Here is a 20,103-nt window from a genome sequence, read left to right on the forward strand (position 1 = left end):
AAGTAACAAAAAACATCACTTCTACAAAACAGATGCTGCTATATATAATACATTCATTTTTAGGGAAGATTTTGTTCATTTGCTAGGAAGAAGCAAGTAGAAACAGTCGGCTGTATTATATACCGTAATCTAATTCTCTCTAGTTACAATTAAAAGAAAGTGCTAATGCACTTTATGACTTTGAAGATTAACAATTTTCCCCTTCAGTTTGGGAGGGAAAAAACGTTTTCACCACACCTTTCCTTGGATATGTATATCAGCACAATCATTATCTTAAGTCTAGGTGGAAAGAGATAAATAGAATAAAGCACTTGAGAATTTTGATTAAAAGCTGGTGTATGCTATTGATTTTATTTATTGGCCACATTTGGATGATTTTCTCTTGAATTCATAAGCTGAAATACACATAAGCCTTTTGCCTGTGCACACAGTCCTGTTATGACATGCCTCAATATACTAGGAATTCTTTAATGAACCATAGTTTCCTCTTTTGGCCAACCTTGGAAAAGTATGGATTTAGTTGTCATGACAGCAATATATAAATAATAACTAGCAACATCCAATTATTCATTATTCCTGTTATTTTCACTGGATATAGCAAGATAGTCGTGCTTTAAAAATCAGTTTTGTGAAGAATGATTGAATTTAAAAAGGAATACTGCACAATGCTTCCACTGTCTTACACAAACAAATGATTTCCCCTCCTCTTCTCTCCAGAGACACTGATGTCACTTACCGGTGTACAATATTCTACCATTGGGTAGTGCATCTTATGACCTTTTGCAACTCGCCCAGAAAAGAAGCAGCTTTGGCAGATGTCATAATTAAAGTGCTTTAAACTTCTGTACCTGGAGAAGAAGAAAATACAAATTCAGCACTTGTGCACCAAATTTTGTTTCAGTTATAAAGTAGGAGAGCTTTTTTGGTGGCTACTTAAGAACTCCCCTCCTACAGAAGCTAGACTGGCTCCATCCTCGTCCTTTCAGCAGAAGGTGAAGACCTTCAACAAGCTTTTAGGAACTGACTGTTTTTAAGGAAAGGGCTGGTGTTGGGATGTTTTTATTGTTATTAATATTATCTGTATTTTTACTCGATTTTTAAAATATTGTTTTAATTCTGTCCATCAGCTGAGGCTGGTAAATTCACTGCAATCTCTCCTAAATAGAGACAGCCTATCCACAGCCCAACAGTGGAAATGTTAGATTTGGTAGTGTGAATCCATATTGTGTAGTCTACCAATTATGACATAAGAATACAGTAATTAAATGCAGCAAGCAAGCAACCTTTATCCTGTGGATGCTTGCAACAATTATGAGACGTCATATAAATTAAATAAATGCTTACTTTTTAGTTTTACATTCTTTTATTTAACCACCCAGTACTTTATATTAAACAAAAGTACCAGAAAGAAGGAAGTAGGGTTGATTTCCTGTGATGCAGCACACTCATAGTTATCTATCTGAGCTTTACACAATAATTCCAAAATTCTCCTTGTCAAGAGCTCAGTGGTAAGACAATGTTAAGACTGAAACATGCAGGGACCATACAAAACTGTTATTAGGGGGAAAGGTGATAAAACAAGTCTAAGCATAACTGAAAATAGTATTTACTTAACAGCTAAGTAGGTATACCAGTCCATAGTTAGGTATACCAATCCATAACAGATACCAATCCATAGTTATTTTGCAAGATGTTGGCATAGATTCATTGCTATAGTAACCACACTGTTGAGATCCAGGTGTCTAAGCCAGGGGTTCCCAGATTACGCCCCCCGGGCCGGATGCGGCCCAATTGGCCTCCCAATCCGGCCCGCGACGACGCCCGCTGCCGACGCCCACTCTTGCAGCGCACTGCGCGGCGGCGCACTTCCATATCTGAAAAAATCGCCGAAAATCGTTTCTGTGCATACGTATGGGCCTCTCCCGACCCAGAAGAGGTCATCTCCGGTGCACTTCGGGGGGGGGAGGTGCACTTCCGGGTCGGGGGGAGGCCCATACGCATGCGCACAAACAATTTTCGGCGATTTTTCCGGCCTGGAAGCGCGCCATCGCGCCAGTAAATGGGTGTGCGCATGCGCACTGGCGCGCACTCCCCCTCCCTCCGGCCCACTGTGCGCGCACTCCCCCGCCCTTCGGCCCGAAGGCGGGTAAGTCTGGGGACCCCTGGTCTAAGCACATCAACAGAATTTCCATATTTGGGGTTGACATGTCTGTTAAGGAGACTATAGACTGAGCAGATTATATTTTTTTAAATGACATTACACAATGGTTTTTCCAGCATACCAGGATTTTATTTCATTCATGTTATGCAACTTCTTCTAGGAACATTTTTGTATCCAGCAGGTTATCAACTGCACGTTTTACAAAAATGTTCATGTCCTGCTTGTGGGCTTTCGATAGTTATCTAGTTGGCAACTGGGGGAGCAAAGTGCTGAATAAGATCAATACTTGGTCTGATCCAGGTTGGTTCATCTAATGGCAGAAGAAGAAGAAGAAGAAGAAGAAGAAGAAGAAGAAGAAGAAGAAGAAAGAAGAAGAAGAAGAGTTTGGATTTGATATCCCGCTTTATCACTACCCGAAGGTATCCAAACAGCATGATTACTTTTACAGAACAGAAGGAATATTAAACAAGCATTTCTGTTAAGGAGGCTGCCTTTAGGAGATGAGGAAATTAATACACAGTGCCTTCTCTGCATATTATGTGCTGGAAGGAAGCATTCAGTGCTCACATATGACCTCCACAAAGAGTAGCAATTGATGGTGCATTTAGTTCATCTTGTAAAAATCAGCAATATAACACTGTACCTGAAACCAATTATTGGGCACTCCTTACAGATGTTGCACTTGGCTTGGTGTTTGGCAGTTTCAGCAGCAGCCACCCTATGTAAAACTGGCAGCCATACCATGGACTGTGGTTCAAGTCTCATCCAATCCAGAAAAAGGGCTGCCTCAATTTCAGGCTTGTTATTGGCCTATGAGAGAAAGGAGATTACATTAGAGGACACAGGAAAAACTTTCATTTTACAAGTAATTTCCCCCTTTCCAGCCAAGTATTATTTCCCTTCCTTCATCTAATTTTCAGATGTTGACACATTTGCCGCCCCCCTACACACACACACACACACACACACACACACACACACACAACACATACACTCCTCTTCCCTCCCTTTATAACTAACTAACTACCGTAACAAACTAACTAAACAACGAAAAATGAGGGGGGCATTTGTAAGGGAGAACTGGCAGGTGAAAAGAGGATCTACTAGAACCCTTCCCATATCCATGAATTCTTCCATGGAAATATTCCACACAGAGCAGTTTCCCCATCAACTGGGATTATTGTTGTTATCTTTGAACCTTGATGGGGGAGGGGCAACAGCTAAAAACAGCATAGGGAAGCATTTGCAGGGAAAATTAGATGACACTCTCCCTCCTTTAAATTCATCCCTATAATGTTCCAGGAAATAAAACATTGGTTTTGAGACACATTTTCTGTCAGGATGTGAAGCTTTGTCCTTCATCAGACATAAGGTATTTTGCGTAGGTATATTTTGTAAACCTGCTTCAAGATATGAGTTTTTGTCTTCCATCATGTATTCCTACGTTTTCCCCTCTCCAATGACATCACTGTTCTCAGTTTCTAAGGGCAGTTGCAAACTAATACAGATTTTACTGTTGCCCTTGAAACTATTTTTTAGCTCTTTTTTCTTATTGAAATAGCTCATTGTGTCCTTAACATTTTCTTCTTCCACTTAAATCTCAGCATACACATGCATCTAGGTTCAGTGTCTTCTTTTCTGAATTATTCTGAAGAGTATATAAGGACTACTTAGTTCTCCTCCTGTTTCAGTAATAAATATCATTTTGCAAACCAATTCCATTTCTTCCCCCTTACTAATACATTTATAACCTCATTTGCAACCTGTACATGTCATCTGGGCTTCCTTTACTTTCCGAAAGTATTTCTTCTTTAGTCACTATCCCTATGTAAAACTGGCAGCCATACCAATCTTAATTTCATCAAGGAAGAATACTGATTAAGTACTCTAGGGCTTCTCTCTCACTCCTGAAAAGCCCTCAGAATTATTTTAGCTTCTTAATAGCCATCTATGTCCAGCCATAACTTTACACTGTCTTCTCTATCATACTTATTTTTAAGCCCTCAGATCAAATAAATGTAAATCGTGACATATTTCTAAGTTGAAACCTACTGGCTACTTGATCCGAAATGAGACTGGTGAAGTTAACACTCCCAAAGCAAGCAGATAATAATGCTGACTTGTCAAGGAGTTCAAATAAATTTATTTGGAAAAATAATAGTAAATATCTACTGTGTTTTAAGACAAAGAACAGTGATCAAAAGGTTTAACTAAAATTAGTGGATAGACTCACACACATGCTATAAAGTTCTATCTTTCTGCCAATAATTGTAAACATAAAATGAAACAGAACTGTGTTAAGAAAATAATGGATGCCGTAAACTGTCACCCAAAACAGTGCATTAATCTGACTGAAGAGAGGATTTTTTGGTTGCTATTACCGTACTTGTTATATATGCTAATTCAGCAAACTTTTTGAAAGGTGCACAGATAGTAAACTTAACAAAGACAATTTAAATATCTATGAGGTCTATGCATTGCCATGGGCACACAAGGGTAGAAGATGTGATGTCTTACTCATCTATCTGAGTAAGCATCCCGCCATTTGTCCATAGCCATCTCTTAATTATCCCTGCATGGTTCTATGTCTGTTTGCAAATAGCAATATGGGGACAGAGGGACAAGAGGAAGAGATTAGAATTTAAATAGAACAAAGTGAAAATCTATAAGGGGCAGTACTTCAGATGGTCATAACTATTGTAAAATGGGAGGCACATATATACAATTGACCGAGGAATTCTTTGCTTTAATTTTTTAATGTATTAATTTTAATTTAGATATTAGAATACTTGCACATATTTCATTATTTCAAAACTTTGCAGAAAGCCAAACAAATTTACTGAGGACTCGTGTGTGTGTGTGTGTTTCTGCAAAAACTGTTCTGCAACAACTACAATGCTTTTGATTAGGCAATTCTTTGCAGAGAGTGGGTGAGCTATCTGTTTATTGCCATGTGAAGATTTACTTTATAAATTTGTGTTGTTACTAGCTAGACAATGATCTTCAATAAGCTGCTCTGGTCATTTGAGTTCACCTTATGAACACACACACACACACAAGCCTTTTACATGCCATTTTTGGAATGAAAAAGATGGATTCTGTACTGAAATGCTGCAGTGTGTACTATAGACAGAATAAGAATGAACAGCTCAAAGCATTCACCTCTCCATTTGCAGATGCTTTTAGTTTACATGGGAATACAGTGAATAGATGAAATGGCTCCTGTCATATGCAAAGATATGTTTCAGTTCTCCAGCTTCTGCACTTCTATTTTAATTCTGTTGGCTGTTATCAATTTTGACAGTTGTCTATCTGATCACTACATCTATACTATCTACAATCTCTCCTGCTGGAGATTAACTGCATTAAACTGCACCAAAACTAGTACTGGAGTATATTGCATGAAGATTTAAAGCCATATTGAGAAAAGCCTGTCAGGGTCAGACAGTAAAGGACAGATAGTTCTTGACTGTTCCCTGAGCTGCTGTTACAATTTCTTTAATCATCTCTAAATCCAGCCAAAGAGTAAGCAAGGGTTTTACATAAGGGAAGAATCTACAACAAAAGCAAACTGTGAAGATTCCCCCCCCCCCCTTAACATATTTCTGTGCAACTGCCACAATAAAACTGTAAATCATAGAACAAAGTTAACAGTGCATTTCCCAGTTTGCAAATAACAATTTGTTACATCTAATATTCAAATTCATATTAAATTCTAAACATCTGTTGTTTTTTGTTGGGACTTTTTTGCATTCATATGCCAAGAAACATTTGGAGAGGAAAGCTGGATATTCACCATTATGTTATGTAATGCTAAAAAAAGGAGAAAAATCTGCCTTCTAAAAAAATGTAACATATGTCTGCTTTACCTCATATTTTGTTAATTCCTGATTTCAAGAAAATTGTATCAAATTATCTTAGTCGATCACGAAAGTTAACCATGCAACCACTCACCAAGACTGTTCTTGCCTCCATTTTTTAGCCTCCATTTTTTAGCTATAAAGCCTATTCTCTTTTCTGCTCTCAATTATCTATTAGTGTATTGCTCCCCCTCAATGTTCTGGATCATTTTCACAAATTTAAACATGGATAGAGATCAGGATAACAGCATAGTTTGAAGTTTATCCTCTCTTTTTAGGTCCCATGGTCAATCATGCGGAAAAAAATCAGTTTATACTAATAATTTCAATCTTAAAAAAGGTAAAGGACCCCTGACAGTTAAGTCCAGTCGCGGACGACTCTGCGGTTGCGGCACTCATCTTGCTCTATAGGCTGAGGGAGCCGGCGTTTCTCCGCAGACAGTTTTTCCGGGTCATGTGGCCAGTATGACTAAGCCGCTTCTGGCGAAACCAGAGCAGCGCATGGAAACACCGTTTACCTTCCCGCCGGAGTGGTACCTATTTATCTACTTGCACTTTGACGTGCTTTCGAACTGCTAGGTTGGCAGGAGCTGGGACTGAGCAACAGGAGCTCACCCCATCGCGGGGATTCGAACTGGTGACCTTCCAATCGGCAATCCCTAGGCTCAGTGGTTTAAACCACAGCGCCACTCGCACCCCTAATTTCAATCTACATTACAATAAAACTATTTTAAAATTCTGAGATTCAAATTTACATTGGTAAAGTGCTCTTTAAAAAAAACAATGTCTAGAGGCTTGTAAATAAGGTATTGGTATATTACTACATACAGGATAACCAAGACTTTAAAATGGTAAATATTGGCAGGGTAGTAGACACAAAGCAAATTTCCTTTCTATCTGCTAGTCCTGTCCAAGTATCTATTTCTAAAACAAAGTTTTTGCTGTTGGATGTTGTTAATGTAATCATATTTATAATACTGGAAAGTTTCTGTCATTTGGGGTGATGTTATATTTGCTACTGTGTTGTTCTATTGTGTTACAATGAAATTGTTTTGCAGTGTTTGATCTTGAAATGTGTTCAACTTTTCTTTGTTGTAAACCACTTTGAGCATGATTCTTTTATGGAAAAGGTAAAGGTAAAGGGACCCCTGACCATTAGGTCCAGTCGTGACCGACTCTGGGGTTGCAGCGCTCATCTCGAGTTATTGGTCGAGGGGGCCGGTGTACAGCTTCCGGGTCATGTGGCCAGCAGGACAAAGCTGGTTCTGGCGAACCAGAGCAGCGCACGGAAATGCCGTTTACCTTCCCGCTGTAGGAGTACCTATTTATCTACTTGCACTTTGACATGCTTTCAAACTGCTAGGTTGGCAGGAGCTGGGACCGAGCAACAGGAGCTCACCCCGTCGCGGGGATTCGAACCGCCGACCTTCTGATTGGCAAGCCCTAGGTTCTGTGGTTTAACCCACAGCGCCACCCGTGTCCCGGTCTTTTATGGAAAAGCAGCATACAAATAAAATTATTAATGAATGAGACAATTGGTTCCTCTAGCTACGTATTCTGAGGCATACAAGTTTGCATTGTGAAAGCAAAACACAACATTATTGTAATAGTCAAGCAACAATTTTACAGAATGCTGCTGCTGAATCTATAAATAGGGGAAAGTAGATCTAAGGAAACCAGAAATCCGGTTAGACTGTAGCTGTGTTCAGGCAGTGTTTAAAATCAGGGCCAGTGACCTGAAAAGCCTGGGATCTACCACTGAGCATGATGTAAGATAAGCCAGATTTCAGGAAATGTCTTTTTCACTATGTTCCACCACAAGGCCAGCCTCTCGTCCGCATCATCTGTGTGCCACGTTTGAACAGCATAAACACTATATTTCTCCTGAAGTCTACCTTTTAGCTGACATTCAACGGACAGGGTTCAACAGACATGAGGTATAATTCCCATTCCTATATATAGTGCTACCTTTTTATTGCACCTTTTGCCCTTAAACTGTTGTTATTGCCACAGCTTTTTGTGTGTAGTGGGGGGATGAAAGAAAGAGAACTAAATAAATGAATAAGCAAAGTCAAGCTCTATTTTATATTCCACATGAAGCCTCATTTTCTCCCAAGAGCTACTCTTTGTACATCCTTTTTAATGTTTGTAACCTAGGCACTGCATGAGTCCTCAAGCTTGTGGGAAGAAAAATAATTTCAAAGTGGCAAAGTTTTTTTTTTTAAAGCCACCTCATTCCTTACGGACAAAGAATGCACTTGTAGGAGTTGTACCATTTTTGCTGCAGTTGGAGGGGGTATTACAAACACCAATGCTGTGAGCACATGCATGTTGACAGAACAAGGCTTCCCTCCCCCGCTACTTTCAAGGACTTGCATTTCAAACAAAGATCAGGGAGATTTCCTCACCACCCCTTGTTATCTCCTGGTACAGTAAACATTACATTTTTGTGCTGCTGTGCATGACAGACAAGGTTGTTGCCAGCATACCTAAGCCACTGAGACCAGGAGAACAGATTCTGATACAGTACATTTGCTGCTGGTTCTCTCTCTCTCATTCTCTCTCTGAAATGACTGCAAATTATTACCAGGGATGTTATCAGCATAAAAGCCTCACTTCCAGCCAATTGCTATTAATAATGAAAAGTCCTTGAGTTAGATTTGTGAAGAGGTGTGTGTGTGTGTGTGAGAGAGAGAGAATGTATAGTGCACAAATGTTTTCAATAATGCAAATATATGTTGAAGAAATTTCAAACAACATAATAACTGATGAAATGCAATTCAAAATATGCAGCATTTAAAGATATAAAAACAATTAAAACATAAAAAGATAACAAGCTCACTAAAAGCAGCAAAAAAACAACCTTTGTATAATAGGCCTAGTACTCAGCAAAAACAAACACAGGCGGTTGTGTCAAAAAAGGAATCCAGAACTTTTGAGACAAGTCCCTTTCCCTACTTCTCACTTCTCAAATAGTGAGGTATCTGAAGAGGACTCTTCTGAAAGGTTTTTTAAGTTCAGATGTCTCTGAAGTATATAGAGCCCTGGCCATAAAGTGCCTGTCACTTTCTCTTTAAACTAGGACATTGAATTGGGCCTGGAAGCTTAATGCAACTAACAGCTAACTTCATTAGCAACATAATATACCCACTGCCAAAAAGGTTCAACATGTTCCTTCCTTCTATCTTAGGCTGTAACACTTCATACCGGCTAGAACTTTCAAAATGTCTTCTTAGATGGGGCTATGCAGAGTATAGGGCGGTAGCAGCAAGATTGTTGTTTTCCATGAATGGGTGTAGTTGACATATGTGATATAAGCAATAAACAGCAATCTTTATGCCTATTTATCAAGCTGCATGTTGGGCCAAAAAGACCAATTAGCTCTAAGTATAACTAAGTACTGGTACAATCCAGTATATAGCATCAGGAACCAAACTGACCTGAATTTTAAACCTGTGGGTAGCCAATATTTACTTAAATTGGGGGGGGATGTAATATTAAAAATAGTATAATATGTTATACTGTATTAATATGTTTTTAAACCTCAACTAATTATGGCCATCATAAGTAAAACAATACGTTAACCTTCAAGTAACATGAAAAGACTGCAGATTGATTAATGATGTTTGAGTGAGGTCACCCACAAGGTCTATTTCCATGTCGAAAGAACACAATGGGAGGGATATACATTCTTGAAATGCACAGTGGATCACTTTGAGGGGGGAAACCTCTTTTATCATGCATAGAGTAGTCTAACATTTGAAGTGGGAATTTAAAACTTGAAGAGGAAGAGTCACAATGGTTCCTTTGCTTCTTCCCTCCAGTGACCCTTTCCATTAAAAGACAAAAGTTATTTTTGCCTCACATTGTGAATTGCATTGACCAGACAGACCCTTCTTAGCATTTTTTTTAAAGAGAGGTCATAAAATAATGAACTCTTCTTATACTTCTCTGAAATGCTAATTCTTTCCCTACAATTTATTATTCCTTCAGTTTAACGAGTTGTTTTTGTGTCCCATTGCAGACCTCTGTCTTCAGTACTTTCTAAACATACTTTGCCAAAGTATCTGTTGCTGTTCGTCAATTTTCCCTTAACGGCCATGGAAAAACATACTTGATCTTTCATTTAAAATAAAATGTATTTGAATTTGAAAAACCAAAAGTTGTTAGACCAACTTAAAATTCGCTCTTACTTCACTTGTGCTGCTGCAGAACCATGGATGACTTGCCGGGTGACTTAATGGCAATTCTGAAATTTCACTGGCTGATGGTTAGTTTCTGAGCCAAACTGAAAGTTCTTTAAGATGATAAAGTGTCAGAAGTCAGGGTATATATCTGCTATCTCCTATCTGAACTTCCCCCCTCTTTGCTTCAGGCTTTGCAGTATTAGAAGCAAGACTGATATCTACTAGAAGTGAGGCATATTTTTGAATGTTCTCCTTTAGGAAGTATGCAGGGTGACTAAAAAATGCAAGTCAAAATAGTATAGTATAGTATAGTATAGTATAGTATAGTATAGTATAGTATAGTATAGTATAGTATACCGTGTTTCCCCCTTTTTAAGACACCGTCTTATAACTTTTCCCCCTCAAAAAACCACATGGTGTCTTATTTTCAGGGGATGTCTTAGTTTTATTATGTTTTTATGGTACCTATGGTTCCGGGCAGTGGGGCGGCAGGCCTCCTCGGCATGGCCAGGAAGAGGCCAGGCCGCTGGCTCGGCGCTCCGCCCGGTGATGCCTTTGTCGTGGTTTTTTTAATCCCACCCCACCCCCTGCCAACCGCTCCGAGGTTCCTGCTGCTTTATTTGGGGGGGGGCGTGTTTCGCGAAATAAACGCATGAGGATGAGGAGGGCTGAGGGATCCCGCCCGGCCTTAGGCAGGCCACCCGCGCGCCTTCCACCCACTGCATGAGGCCGGCCTCCGGGGAATGCGGGGCCCGGGCAAGGCAGCACCGAGAGCCCCCACGGCCGCCGGGAGACGTGACGCAGCCGCCGCCCGCGCAGCCATCACCCTCGCCGCCGCGTCCCTTTCATGCCTCTTGCTCAAAGCAAGGCGCGGCGTTCACTGCGCTTGGAAGGAGCCGGGTGCCCATGGATCATGCAGCAAGGGCCCTCCCGACTCCTTCCCAGGCGCCCCTTTCTCCTCCTCCTTGCCGGTTCCGGGCGGTGGGGTGGCAGGCAGGAAGAGGCCAGGCTGCTGCGGCGCTCTGAGCGTTCGGCGCTCTGCAAGGCGCTGCTGGGCGCTCCGAGCGCTCGGCGCGGCAGAGCGCTCCGCTCTGCAGCCGCCGGTACCGGGCGCTGGGGAGGCAGGCCTCCTCGCCGGGTGCTCCGGCGGCGCAGAAGGGGCCAGCAGTGCTGCCGCCGCCGCCTGTTGCCCTGATGGCGCAACACCGCTCTGCCTTGGGCCATTCAGCCCACGACGCTCCGGCGGCACGGAAGGGGCCAGCAGCGCTCCCGCCGCCACCCGTCACTCCAGCCGTGCAGAAGCGCCCGCGGGCCTCCCGCCGCCGCTCAGCCTTGGGCCACGCAGCCCCCAGGGGCGAGCAGCGGCCTCGCCTCCGCCTGACCCAGCAGCAGCAGCAACAGCAACAGCAGCGGGAGGACAAGGACAGCGCTGCTGCTGGGTCCCGCTGCCTCAAGGCGAGCGGCGCTGCTGCGTGAAGGTATGGCTTATTTTCAGGGGGTGTTTAATATTGAACAAATGCTTTAAAAGCCTGCTATGGCTTACTTTCTGACTACGGATTAAAAAAGGGGAAACACGGTAGTATAGTATAGTATAGTATACCAGTAGTATAGAACCCCCGACTCTGGGGTTGCGGCGCTCATCTTGCATTACAGTGGTACCTCCGGAAGTCTGTTCATAAACTGAAGCGTTCATAAACTGAAGCGAACTTTCCCATTGAAAGTAATTGAAAGTGGATTAATCCGTTCCAGACAGGTCCGCGGAGTACTCAACCTGAAGCGTACTTAACCTGAAGCATGGGTGTAATTGGTTCCGGAAGTCTGTTCATAAACTGAAGCGTTCATAAACTGAAGCGAACTTTCTCATTGAAAGTAATGGAAAGTGAATTAATCCATTCCAGATGGGTCGACGGCGTTCGTAAACCGAAAATTCATAAACCGATGTGTTCGTAAACCGAGGTTCCACTGTATTGGCCAAGGGAGCCTGCGTACAGCTTCCAGGTCATGGGCCGGCATGACAAAACCACTTCTGGTGAACCAGAACAGCACATGGAAATGGCGTTTACCTTCCCGCTTGCACAACTTGCACTTTGATGTGCTTTCAAACTGCTAGGTTGGCAGGAGCTGAGTCCGAGCAACAGGAGCTCACCCCGTCGCGGGGATTCGAACCGCCGACCTTCTAATTGGCAAGCCCTAGGCTCAGTGGTTTAACCCACAGCGCCACCCGCGTCCCTATAGTATAGTATACTAGAAGGCTTTTGAGATGTGGTGTCACATTTTCCTCACTACTCATGCCAATGACTCTACAGTTTTAGTGTTAGTTGTAAAAATTTTTTAAATGTTATTGATTGTAATTAATTTTGTGGACCTTTGGGTTGAAAGGCAGGGCAAGAATGGAAATAGATAAAATTGGACAGGTCTTGTTCCCAACACCATTCTTTATTTGATGCATTTTGTATTTAATCTGATGGATACTGTGTCAATTTGGAGTGCAGAGTTGCCATATTCTGACTGCCTGGCTCTATCCAATAAAATGTTTCAATAAACTAAATATTAAATAAACATACATACATACATAACTCTGATCTCCACACTTATCGCCTGAGTTTATTTATCCTGCATAACATTTGGATTAAAAACCAAATAGCAATAAGCAGAAGTATACTTACAAACTGAAAGCAGCTCCTGACACTGGGTTCAATATTACTGCCACCAAAAGAAGCAACTTCACCCAGCTGTCTTGGAATCTGAATAGAGTCATGCAGGAGGAGGCCTAGACGACGCTGGTCACAGAATCCAGTGGGACTGGCTACCTGTTTGAATAGATCTGGAGGCAGAAGAAAGATGTATAGCAAAATCCATTAAAACAATAGGAACTATCAACTGTAAAATACATATAAACAAATTTGCTGTCAGAGATACAAATAAATGGTTGAGAGTTTTCATTAGGTTTGTTCACAATTTGTTTGGTTATTTAGTGGTTTGACATTCTCTAGTAGACAATTCTGAAATAACTATTTTGAATCAGATTTTGTTTGTAGCCAATTACTATTACACTGTAACTCACATAAACCAAAACAAAAGCAAGGAAGTGCTTTTGTTAAATAAAATGTTAAATAATTAATGTCAAAAATATATCATTGTCAAAGCTCAGAATTGTAAAGTTACTAAAATCATTTTTAAATACTGAAGTATACCATTGGTAATCAACACTATTTGGGCCAAAAAAAGTAGCCCTAATTTTATTGCTGCTAGTGCACATTATCCTATATAGGTAATAAATTTGTGAGTAAATGCTTTAAGTATATACATGTTTTTAAGATTTTTGTCCCCGAACTAAATAGGAATAACTTGCATGCAAAGATGTTCACAATCAGAATAAAGAAATGAAGTTACCAAAAAATTGCACAATGATAAATGTCTGCAAACTGGATTTCCAAACTCAGATTTGCATCAAGAGTTGAAAAAACCCAAAAGCTTGGCATTTGGAATCCAATAATATATTTGGAAGAAAGAAAAAGAGTTCTGCATTACAGAACCATGTTACCCACAGGAAATGTTAATACCAGGAATTGTACTACCGGTACATGTAAATTTAATTTACTGCAAATGAGTTATATAGTACATATCTGAAGGTATGTTCAAGTTTGTAACAATTAAAAAAATGAGATTAAGATCAACCGACATATTTATTTGGCACTACCCACATGACCTGAATAAATCTTGTTTTCAAAGCATTAAAAACAGATTTCAGCAAGTGAAAATAATATGGTTATATTCCTGCAGACTCATTAATATTTCATTTTATACTAAGGGCACAATTATAGAAAAGCTTTAGTCTTGTATGGAAATTTACTAGTACAGCTTTAATACCTGATTTTATTTTGGTTCTATTTAAGACACCATTTCCTAGCCAAGTCTTAGTTTACATCATCAAGGAGGACTTTCCATTCCCATCATAGTTGTAGAGAGTATCTTGGTAGGAGAATTGATGTTATCAGGAGAGAGTTTCAGAGTCATCATGTGTTGCTCAACTTTTAGGAATGAGCAAGGAACACCACAAGGAAACACAATGCAAATAATAATTGGCATCCATGTGATAATAAGTACAAAGGTAAAGGACCCCTGGATGGTTAAGTCCAGTCAAAGGCGACTATGGGGTGCAGCGCTCATCTCGCTTTCAGGCCGAGGGATCCGGCGTTTGTCCACAGACGGCTTTCTAGGTCATGTGGCCAATGTCTAAACTGCTTCTAGTGCAATGGGACACTGTGATGGAAACCAGAGTGCACAGAATTTTACCTTCCTGCCGCAGCGGTACCTATTTATCTACAATATTGCAGGACTACAACATTCACCACTCATTACCATTGACCATCCTGGCTAGGAGTGATGGGAGTTGTAGTCCAGCAACATCTAGAGGGCCAAAGCTTTCCCATCCCTGAACTAGTGGGATCTTCTAAGAAATCTCACTCCCGTTTCTTTTGAAGGACAGATCAAGTCAGCCTCAATAAAGATTTTCTGATTCTATCTTATTATCCTAAGTGTTAGGACACTTTTCTAAGACAAAGTATTTAAGCAGAATGGTAGATTCCAAAATTTAGGAGAAAGGAATATACCTTACAGGCCCTGATTTCACTCAACAATGTAATTTTTGGAATAACATAAGTCACTCACATGACACTCCCACCAGCAGAAGGAGAGGCAATTTTCAGCAATCTCCCCTTCCTCAGGTGCTACCTCTCATGCTGCTCTGGAGGTTTCCCCAACTCTCTGGAGATTATTCCTGGGGGACTTCTGCTGGTTGCTATGTCATGTGAGTCAACTCCACTCAGTGGATGCTCCTGTCAGTCTCCTTTGCAGACTGTCCTTCCTGAAAGCTGGAGCACGTAAAACAGCACAGTGGGACTTCAGTGAACTACACAACTACTTCCCTGTGCCAATTAGATTTTTGAGTCTGTACTCCAAGAATTATTTCAGGCGAAGGATTTAATGGATGGCTCCCAACTACAATCAATTTTCATTGTTTTACTCAGAGTAGATCCACTGAAATTAATAAATGTGATGAAGCTAAGTCTGTTAGTTTCAGTGGCTGCTCTGGGCAAAAACTTAGTTGAGTTTTTGGAAATACCTGTTTGCTTAAAAATTGAAAAATAAAGGAGAATGTTTAGAATATGCAAGGAGCTGACAAACAAGTATTTGCTGCTTCTAAATGCTGCATTTATGTTGTAAACAGCGAAAAAACAAACTGTGCAACTTAACTTACATCTGTATTTATCTTCCAAATGTGCTTTACAGAGGGAAATAACACCAGTTTTAAAAGAGAGGACACGGATCCTTCCTGTTCGACCCCTATTGAAATTAAATCACAGGAAAAGGAGAAAAATAATACAGTCAAATATGTTAATTGAACATGCAATTAATATTTGCTATTTCTAAATGCATCAATGAACATCTTAGAAATTAAGAAAAAACTCAAAAGGAATGGAAAAGCCCAACAAAACCAGTAGATTATAACTCTGCAAAAGGGTATTATTAGATAAGCAAAGCTTCACAAACTTTTAAATTTCAGAATTATGACTTCTTTTGTTGCTCCTTAGGCCACGCAATTAACTCATGTATGCTGAACAGCAGTCTTCAGTAGTCTTCAGTAGTCTTTTAAGTCTTAGAAATCCTATCCCATGGGTATGTCATTGTTTTTAATATGAAACTTCTTAAATGCCTACTTAAATATTCTATCATTTTATTTTATTTTATTATTTTTATGGTTAGCAATTGCTTTAAAATTGTGCTTTAACACTGTCACCTGCTGTTGGACCTTAGGGTGAAGTGCGGGAAACAAACAAATCACAAAAAGTGTTTTTATAATATTTTGAGTTGCTGTTGCCTCCTGTAAAAGACATATTGTACTGAAATACAAAATTACATTTCTATTTGGCAGAAATAAACCATTACATCAACTGAATTCTATAAAATAATGATTTCAGCAACTAATAGACATCCTCTTTGCACCTACAGATTAAACAAAACACAATAAAATTGAGATAGACTATCATAACATTACAACAAAACTAGAATTGGGGCAGATTTTGGAAAGGAAGAAAATTTGTAGCTCCAGAGGATACTGCTGGAGATTCCAGCAGTTCCTAATACAAAATTTAGCAGTCCATGATTATCTTAATTAAAACTTGATTAAAAATCGTTGGGATCTGGAAGAATTCCAATGCTGCAAACCATTTCCTTAACTGAAGATTTTCCTTTAATTAAACTAAAACCAGTTAGTTGTGTTCTTTGAAATGAACTGACAATATTTTATTTGCCCATAAAACAGCTTTTTATGTGATGTGGCTTCTCTTGAAAAAAGACAGTTTTAACCATGCCATGGTAAATCCTCTGGGGAGTGGGGATGATAGGATATACCAGACCAAAAACAAACAAACAAACAAACAAACAAAAACCCTGAAGGGCCTACTAGTTGATTTAACAAATGAGACAGAAGCTGACCCCAATTATATAGGACTTTCTATTTAAATCTGTCATTTCCCAGTTTTATATTTCATAACAGAACTGCACAGGGCTTCAAAACTAACCAAAGTATTTGCTGAATAGCCTTAAAGCTATTAGCTTGTATTAAACTTGCACTCTGATCACCAGCTTGCCAGCTCTGAGCCATTCATTTTTCTAGCAAGAACAAAAGTTCATTATAAGAAGTGTCACTGAAGTCTACCCGCACATACGTGTCATAAACATTCAAAAGCCAGTTGAGGCACATGTCCACGCAGAGAGGGACGTTGACTAGGTTATTGTGCTCTTGTTCGAGTCGATCATAAATGGTAGTCAAGCAGTTGATGATCTGAAGTATATCCATTGGTTGGTCATTCTGTTTGAGGTTGTGCTGGTCCAAGGCATCACATGCAGCAGACAGACTCAGGAGATCCACTGTACAAGGAATAAAAACAACAATCCTAATAAAAAGCAGCCTTAATCTGTGACAATCAAGACAAATTAATTATCTAGCTGTGTGTGTTGGACTTGACCATTAGTGTATTAGCTTTAAAATGTAGCTTTCATATTTCATTTTTAGTATTATACAGTCACTAATGGCTTTTCTCTATATAGGTATGATCTAATTCTAGTTCAATGGCATAACTTGTTACTTGTCTAAAAAATGCTTCTTGTCGAGCCACAGTCTGTTTATCAGCTTCATCCCCTGGGATAAGGCAAAGATCCTTTAATACAAATTTATTCGCCAAATTGGAAATGCAGTAAAATACTTTTTAACATGGAGCTTAAGGCTGAGTGTTCAGCTCTTCTGAGAGAATGAATAAATGATAATGAAGTGAACTCCTCAAGTAATGGGTGGCAGTCTAATTGTATATGCACCTACAAATAAACAGAGGTTATTCTCTTTCGGAAAAGTTTTCCATGCCAATAAATGACAGTGCCTTGAAAGTGGTTAATGATTTTTTTGTTATTGTTTTCAACTTGCATGAAACACCACTAGCATATCTACTAAGCAGTAGTGTTGAAAATACATTTTTCTTCAGAGAATTACTGAACTACAACACAACTGTACTCTTCGATCAGAACTCTGTACCTCTTCCAAACATTATAAAACCCCTCTTTCACAGAAGCATGCATAATAAGGTATTATGCTATAACAGGCATCCCCAAACTGCGGCCCTCCATATGTTTTGGCCTACAACTCCCATGATCAGGGCCAGTGGTCAGGGAAGATGGGAATTGTAGTCCAAAACATATGGAGGGCAGAGGTTTGGGGATGCCTGTGCTATACTGTTTAGCGTAATTGGACACTTTTAAATATAGAGAAAATAGATATAACTATTTTCAGTGGCAGAGCACAGTTAAACTTACAGCAGTGGACAAAGGGTCAGAGACTCTTCAATTTTGCATCTCTCCACCTTTATATCATATTTTAAAAGTGCGCTTTCCAGTGTCTTAACTCTGAACTTTTTTAAAAAATGAATTCCCTTCCCAGTTTGGATTGGTTGGATGAACTTAATTTAAAAATATTTTAAGTGGTACTTTTGCACTGTGGTTGAACAAATTTAGGGGCCCTAATGACAATTAACCTTTTTTTCTGTATAAGGCAACTAACAACAAACACAACTGAGGCATTCTTGTAGTTTTCACTGACACAACTCCCACAGTTGATATGGCAGCTCTTGAGCATATTGCCATACTAGTTGTGGAATACACAAGAGCAGAAGCTAGACAAGCCCCGTGCAAATGGTCATTTACCATACAAATTAATGCATGGTAGGGTGTTCAAACCGAATCCACTAGTCTGACATCCGAATCTCCATGAATTTACAATTCCTGAATGTGTGTAGGCTCTCTCTGTGAAAACCATACCTTGAAGAAATGGAAGGTATGAGATTGCGTGGAAGAATCCTACAGTAGGCCTAGTGTAAATGTGACTTTCAATGCATGCAAGTGGTTACTACCCTAGTCCCAACCCACCATCATTCATGTGTTTGATGGCCTTCTGTGCAAGGTGACAGAAAGCTCCACAAACATGTAGGACCCTTTACACCCACACAAAAGAATCTTCTGAATCATGGCCAGATGATAACAGTGACTGGTTATTGTAATCTGTTGCACTTCCCCCCAACCTCCCCCCCCATACCCAGGCTATTGCTATGTACTATACTGCAGGTGTGCAGACTTCAGGATTGCAGTAGTATGACTGGCTGAGCAATCCAAATCCCCTTTGTGTCAGATTGGGGCAAGGGCATATGGATTAGGCAGAAGTTTCTTGTCAGCCTCTGTTTACCTCCTGCTGCTGTTGCCTTTGGAGTGATGCCACTATGGAGCTCTGCCTTCTGTTGTGAACTTCCCCCTTCTGCCCACCACATGTGTGAACATGCAGAAGTAGAGAATCCCCTCACCAGGCCAGCACAAAAACCATAAATAGGGCTTTCCAGAGGCAGGAAGGATGTGGGGCAAAGCCAGCCCTGCTTCAGTTGTGTGATAGCATTAGGCCTGATTCATACCCAATTGCTGAACCAGGTCTAGACTGGCAAAGCAATCTATCTGCCCTGGCAACCATACATGGCAGGGCTATAGATGCAGTGGTCCACTCCACTCTCTGAGGCCCGGCTGGGCTGGGAGAAGGCAGCCTAAGGCTGCATCCAACTCATTATCTTATAAATAATGCACAGTAAGATTTTAACTTATGCACATTTAACTTGTGTGTATTTAGCTTTACGTGTGTGGCAAAAATATCAAAGGGGTCAGGGTTCTGGAAAAATGACTTTGGTAATCTCACCCACCACTGAACTGAAAGGGTTTGATTATATGTGATTTTGGCTTTAGGCATGATCCCTAGAATAGAACCCCAGTATAAATTGTGGGCTTAATGTATTGTCATACTCTGAGAACATGATTAACTTAAATCCTATTGGTTTTAATGGGTTTACTCTAACCACAACCCATTAGAGATATCTAATTCTAAATTAAAGTTATGATGATTTAAATTTTATTGCTATTAGCTGCCTTAAGCTCTACTGGAAAAGGCTGGATACAATTCGTTTAATTTAAAAAAAAATCATTTGTGGTAACATCCCTGAAACTCATTTGACAAGTTGTTCAAATTTCATTTAATGTTAACATGCAATTATATATTCCCACCCCAAACTTTTTGATAGAGAACAGAAACTGGAATTTATTTATTTTTAAATGTTTTTATTTGTTGCCTAGAGCAATTAAAGCCTGGTGGCTTTAATTAATTTAAATATAAATAGCAGCAGTATTTTATGCATACTTTCTTCTAATTTCCAGTGAGTTTAATAGGTTTTACTTCCAAGTAAGTGCAAATAAAACTACAGTCTTGCAGTGCAATCCTCTACATGTCCATGTAAAAGTAAGCCCCAATGAG

At 40.0% G+C, this 20,103-nt stretch overlaps 1 protein-coding gene across 12 annotated transcripts in view; it reads right to left on the reverse strand.

The window, feature by feature from the left end:
* The window catches only part of DMD (dystrophin), a 1,020,507-nt gene that overhangs the window by 38,822 nt on the left and 961,582 nt on the right, over positions 1–20,103 (reverse strand). For all 12 annotated transcript variants that reach the window (XM_035114377.2, XM_035114375.2, XM_035114388.2 and 9 more), the window contains 5 exons: positions 16,940–17,141; positions 15,469–15,554; positions 12,875–13,032; positions 2,805–2,971; positions 737–848 (listed from right to left, as the gene is read on the reverse strand). In XM_035114377.2, the coding sequence (XP_034970268.2) occupies positions 737–848; positions 2,805–2,971; positions 12,875–13,032; positions 15,469–15,554; positions 16,940–17,141 (725 nt within the window). The remainder of the gene's footprint in view (positions 1–736; positions 849–2,804; positions 2,972–12,874; positions 13,033–15,468; positions 15,555–16,939; positions 17,142–20,103) is intronic.

Source organism: Zootoca vivipara, chromosome 4 (assembly GCF_963506605.1).
Source record: "Zootoca vivipara chromosome 4, rZooViv1.1, whole genome shotgun sequence".
In the NCBI taxonomy this organism is placed as follows: domain Eukaryota; kingdom Metazoa; phylum Chordata; class Lepidosauria; order Squamata; family Lacertidae; genus Zootoca; species Zootoca vivipara.